This window comes from Poeciliopsis prolifica, unplaced genomic scaffold, assembly GCF_027474105.1.
Source record: "Poeciliopsis prolifica strain line A6 unplaced genomic scaffold, Auburn_PproV2 SCAFFOLD007, whole genome shotgun sequence".
NCBI lineage: Eukaryota > Metazoa > Chordata > Actinopteri > Cyprinodontiformes > Poeciliidae > Poeciliopsis > Poeciliopsis prolifica.
This window is the reverse complement of record NW_026562382.1, coordinates 5,188,400-5,194,399: the sequence shown is the minus strand read 5'-3', so window position 1 is coordinate 5,194,399 and position 6,000 is coordinate 5,188,400. Positions and strand designations below refer to the sequence as shown.

The 6,000-nt window shown below is 38.4% G+C and overlaps 1 protein-coding gene across 13 annotated transcripts in view; it reads left to right on the top strand.

Moving 5' to 3' along the window:
- mycbp2 (MYC binding protein 2) overlaps nt 1-6,000 on the top strand; it is a 64,146-nt gene continuing 58,146 nt past the window's right edge. For all 13 annotated transcript variants that reach the window (XM_055031770.1, XM_055031778.1, XM_055031766.1 and 10 more), the window contains exons 1-2: nt 1-707; nt 3,721-3,796. In XM_055031770.1, coding sequence (XP_054887745.1) covers nt 427-707; nt 3,721-3,796 — 357 coding nt within the window. In that variant the 5' untranslated portion in view covers nt 1-426. The remainder of the gene's footprint in view (nt 708-3,720; nt 3,797-6,000) is intronic.

Here is a 6,000-nt window from a genome sequence, read left to right as displayed (position 1 = left end):
TGGGAGGGGCGGGATGATGGAGCTAAGATGGCAGCCCTGCTGAGGGTGCTGCCTCTTCGGGGTCAAGAAACATTCAAAGAACGAATGAAACCGAAACACAGCAGTTTTTATTCACGAGGACTTTCGTTTCTACTATCCTGCTCCGTTTTCTTCTCGTGGCTTGAGGAGGTCTGCCTTCGGGAGGGGAAAGACGTGTTGACACTGCGCAGCGGAACCCCGTAGCAGCACCGTCAGAAAGACTCCTAGTCTGCGTCTGTAATAACCGAGAACACTGGATGCTAATTACGGCGTTTTTTTTTTTTAATTAGTTTTGCAGCTTGGAGGGGGACATATGGTGTGACATGTGGAGGGTTTGACGTTGAGAGGATTGCATCTAATGGCTGGATAATACCTGACTGTGTGATATATGCATTGTTCTGCTAAACGATGATGTGTGCTGCTGCTGCGGCAGCGGCCGCCGCCGGTGGAGGGGGAATTTTGCCCTCCCTATCGCCGTCCATGGGGCTGGGTGTCAGGGTAATTTCTGGAGCGGGAGCCGATCTCACCACCATCGGTTCGGGAATGGGTTCTTGTCCGACTCTCGGAGCCCAGTCGGATTGTCGGACTCGGTACCAGCTTTTACTCTCAGGACGAGCCCTTGCGGAAAGATACAGGCGGATTTATACCACCGCCATCAATGATAAAGAGCAGGGGATAAATCAGGGAAGGTAAGTGGTCAACAGAAAATGATACGCGGTGCTGCTCTGTCAGTTGAAGGGCTAACCGGGCTAGCGGCAGCAAGCTAATCTTAACCCTTTCGTCGCGGTGCTAAGTCGAATGTTTTAAACTAAATATATATATTAGTCTGACTTGAATTAATGTTCCGTGTTTAATATTGAAACAAACATGCTGTGTGTACAATAATTTGCTTGCGGAGTCATTTTGTTACTTGCTAAATTTGTGTGACTTCCTTAGCTTGGGGGTACAACCCCAGCTAACATTACGTTGCTTCACCTTTCTGTGGGTACGTTTCATTCCGGGTGTTCCGGACTATGTGACTTTAATTAAGCGGTGAGTCAAAACAGAATAAATTATTAAATATAAGTGTCAGGTCCTACTGCGTAGGGAATAAAAGCAGTTTTTAATCACACGAGCTAGCTAGTTAGCTGTCATTACAGCAGATTGCCAGTTTGTTTTGGACAGAGGGTGACACCCTGCTCCTCGTAAACTAACTCATCCCTAATCTTTGACGTTTTTCGCTTATTAAGCATGTGATAAATCTTTTCAGTTTTGCTTGACAAACATGCGTTGGTCAGTTTAGTCATTTATTGTTGCCGTGGACATGCTTTCAGGCCCAACAGCGTCACTGTTAGCCAGCTAACAAACGTTTGTCATCAGCCCCTTTCTGTGCTATCTAAACATGTCAGCTCTTCAGAAAAGAGGGTGACGATAATAAACGGGGATACAAAACTATGAACACACACACATCGCATCTAAACAAACCCAAATGGCAATTTGAGACATGTCGAGATGAAGACGTGTTGGCAAGCAGAATGAACTCATCTGGTTTTCTGTCATAATACACTTACGTCATTCCAGTCAGGTTGTTTAGTGTTATAGGATCTGATGATCTATTAGAAACCAAATAATTAATCTCTGATTTTGTACCATAAAGCCTGACAAATTAATAAATCGTCAGAAACGATTGTTTAATTGATATTTATTTATTATAAGTAGTTGATATCCTCAGAAGTTGGTGCAAGAACATCTATAAATGAACATGTCCTCCTGTCTAGTGTTATTTATATGAGTGGGTTTCTGATATTACTTCAATATTGGTTTTAATGGAAGGCCAGAGAGAGATTTTTAATGGATAATGTCAGTCATTCAGAGCGCAGGTGTGACTAATGGATTGTAATTGAAGCCAAAATCATGTTTTTGTTTCAACATGTGGCATAATGCAGAGCTTTCCCTTTTGTTCCTCATCTTCTTGAATCTTTATATACAAACCCTTTCAATAAATTGGAATAAGTGAAAAGCCCATTACAGTGACTCCATCTTCAAATGAAACACATCACGTAGATTAGTCAAACACCTGTATTTTTTTTCTTAATCATGATGATTTTCTGCTTCAAACTGAATGAAAACATGACATTTAAAATTTGAATATTAGATTACGCTAATAAAAGAAGCTATTTTCAAAAACAGAAATGAAAAGCATGTTTCAACTAACTTTTGTTTTCAAAAGATACTTTTAATCTTTAACAACTGAGACACACTGAGAATTATTTTATTCAAATGTATTGAATATGACTGTAAATTAAAGAAAGGCATGCACTAAACAAGCACTGGTGAGGTGTTGTTTGAATGCTGTTATGACAGCATTCAAACAAATATTTAAGTGAAAAATTAATCAAATTAATACATTTATTTTAATATGCTCCTTAAAATATTTAGCATGTTTATTGTTACTTTTATCACAGTGTAAAATGTGTCTCTATTTTTATTTTAATCCTGATATCTAGACATATGGCTATACCTTATAAAGACTGAATTTATATAGCGCTTTTCTAGCTTCCCAACAGGGGGAAGCTGGAAATTGAACCAACAACCTTCCAATTACAAAACAACTACCCACACAACCACAGTCGGTTAGTTATGAGGAGTAAAGATTTTCTGTTAAATTTACTGGCAGCTGTATTTCAAAGCCGCTCGGCTATTCTTTTTGTCATCAATGGGGAGGTATTTCTTTTAGCCAGCTGGCCAGCAGTACGCAGGAAGAGGTGGGAGATGTCATGAAAAGACCCATCAACTGCATGACCATTACTATTATGAAGTGTGGTGGTTTCAGAGTCATTTGTTTTTAAAATGTCTGCTAAACTTATACTTTGACCACCAGGGCTGTTGCCAAAACTAAAACGCAACCTGTGCTTATACTCCTTAAATTCAACTACCATTGATATAATAGTCATGAAGGATATATTTGATGACAAATACCTGACCAGTTTGAGGAATAGTTGTTAGGAGAATGTTCTTAAAGAACCTAATTTCTCTTCCAATCTCCAAAAACCTAGAAAGGTCTGTTAAACTTATAAAAACAAAACTGAAAAATGATTATTTAGACATGAAAATTCAGACGGCTAAAGAAATCAAAGCTCCCCAGATCTTGTGCTGCTTGAGTGCTTGAGCAGTTGAGACAAAATAGCAGTAGTCGCACTAAAGAGTACTCTCTTGGTTTTTAAAATCTTTTTAATCGCGCTAAAGCTCCACAGCGCAAATAGAAAGGCTTGAATCTGTTAAATGTGCAACACAGCAAATGTTCTCCCACTGCTCTGTCCTTTTCTGCCCCCTGTAAAGTGTGGTCTCAGACTCCTTTTGTAGAGTGATGCTGTGCATGCCATCAGGTTTAATCAATCTCATCTTGCCTGCAACTTCTGCACCGGAGCTGATGCAGATAACTCAGAATTGAAATAATCTTTCAACCCCTAAAGAAAAAATTTGAGTACTTTTTGTCTAAATGAGCTTACGTGCGAACTGAGCACGTAATTTCCATGAAAATCTAAAAGACAGAAGCATTGCAAGGGAAAGCATGCATTGGCACTCACTTTTGGATTATATGAAGCTCCAGTTCCTTTGTGGTTTAAGTACCAAATGTCTTTTCGGTTCAAAAGAATTTAGAAACAAATGCATATAGAACGTTTATGCTTTACATTATCCGCTTTGTTTTCTGTGAACTTCCAGGGGGAAGAAGGCCTTGAGTAAGAAGAAACTGAAACGGCGACAAAAAGTCAAGTCAAAAGTCAAATCAAGAACAAAGGTAAGAGATGACAAGATCTTCTATTTTGCTTTTTTAATACTGCACTTGACTTAGAAAATCACTGTTTTTCTATTTTATATCTCCTTTCTGGAGGTTTTTTGCTCAAAGCTCCACTGTTTTTTGTTGTTGTTGTTGTTGTTGTTAAGCCTCCTGGGTAATTGGAGGTGACATAATCTGTAGAGGTCACACAAGGTTTTTTGATAAATCTCATAATAAATCCTCTTCAGAAGTGTCTGAACTGATGCTGTGATTAAAGATGAGATCAGGTTTTCTGCAGATCTTTTTTTTTTTTTTTTTGCCAGTATAATTATTTTCTATTGGTTGTAAGCTCAGTCAGGTTCAGTGTCGCCCCTCCAAACATGAAGTTGGGGAGGTTGAATGTGGAGCACTCGGGGAGCGGCTCTGACTTGTGCATGATGGGCTGTTGCCAAGCGACCTAATGTGTTTCACATCTCCACAGCAACAGTTTCCTGCCTCCATCTCCTTCGTCCAAAGGAGGATCCAGGCCTGGATAAAAGGATGCCGTTGTGTTGTTTTGATCCCAAATTATTTCAAACTCATAAGGAGATAAATTATAATGAAGGTTATATCTTCTCTTTTCCACTGTTTCTTTAAGAGAGTAGAAAATATGTCATGATGCCCCATTCTAAAAAAAAAAGAATGTCTGAAATGGGATAATGTTTCAAGTTTTCTTCAAGTAAAAATACTCCTTTTAGATGATAGCTTCTTAAAATTAAGCGACAACCTTTACAGGCAGAGAAGTGAGGCTGGATATCAAGGAGGCATAAGAACTGTGTGTTGCTGTTACATGGACGCTGGGTAGTCATGTCGTATTTGTACTTGTCACGCTCACTCTTGCTCTGTCATGCTTCTGACACTGGAGTAGTCAGACAGTAGAGTGTTTTGAATTTTCTTCAGCTCCTCTTCTGCTGCTGCATTGAAACATGAAAGTAGGGCAGAGAACAAAACGGAAAAAAAAAACACGCATGCCTGTCATTTCTATGAAGAGCATTATGTAACGTCTTGTTTGTAGGCAGATGTGTGATTTGTTTTCGTTAAAGTCATATCACAATTGTGTAGAATTGCAATAGTAGCATGTATGATTTGGTACGCTAAGCAATTTCCTCATCATGCATTTCTTGCTTGAAGTCATTATCAACAGAAAATTTAAAGTTTTCTAAAGTATCTTGTAAATGTATTAACAGAAATTTTTCACATCCCTTTTCGGGTGGCTTCTTTCTTGTATACGTTTCCCGAAAGTCCAAACGTTTATGCTAAGTGGTCATTGATATTGAGCTTTAAACATGTTTGTTTACATTCTGAATTAGAGCTTTTTCCTAGAACCTATTACTAGGAATGTACTGATGAGAATTTCTTTCTTAGATTCAGATCAGAGTAATTATGATACTAAGGAAATAAAATGAATGCCATAGACGTAACACCGGAATCTAGATTCCCCCCGTCTGGAATTTCAGATGGGTGGGGGAAATACTACTGCATCATGACATTAAATAATTTAGTGTGCTACTATATATTGGCATAACTTTATTAATTGTATCTCTACATATGGTTTATAAACTCATGATACTCTCCAGCTGATTATGTTTTCATGCAGAGCAGTTTGCTAAAATGCCATACTAACATTGGGATGTTTTCTTTGTTTTTCTGTCTCATTGAAAATTCACATATATGCAACATAAATCAATGTGATCAATGTGCTACCAAGTTATTGTGTATGGACAAAACATACAAAAAAGGTTCTCCTGCGTTGTAAGCTTCACACTTTTGATTTGAACATTGTACAATTTAAATGACTGGGGTTTCAGCTGCTGTCTGTTCTGCTTTAGTATTTTTTAGACAGCACAGGTCAGAGCAGGTGACATCACACAGACAGACAAGGAACTGCAGTAGACTTTCTCTATTGAAAATAAGATGCTCTTAGAAGCGTAATTGTTGCCATCTTATTAAAAAGTCTTGATCTAGACCAGGTTTGAGAATCATCACAACACTGTGGGGGATATGATTGTTTTGAAAAGTGGTTTGATTGCAATCAGGAAAAACTCCTAATGTCTGCAAGAATATGATGGTATGGTTGGGATTGTTTTAGTTTTACAGTTTCAACTATTTCAGCCTCCGCTGTTGCAGTAAATGCAACTGCTTGTGTGCTGAAGTAACCGATTTGCTAACGAGTGTAATATATCTTA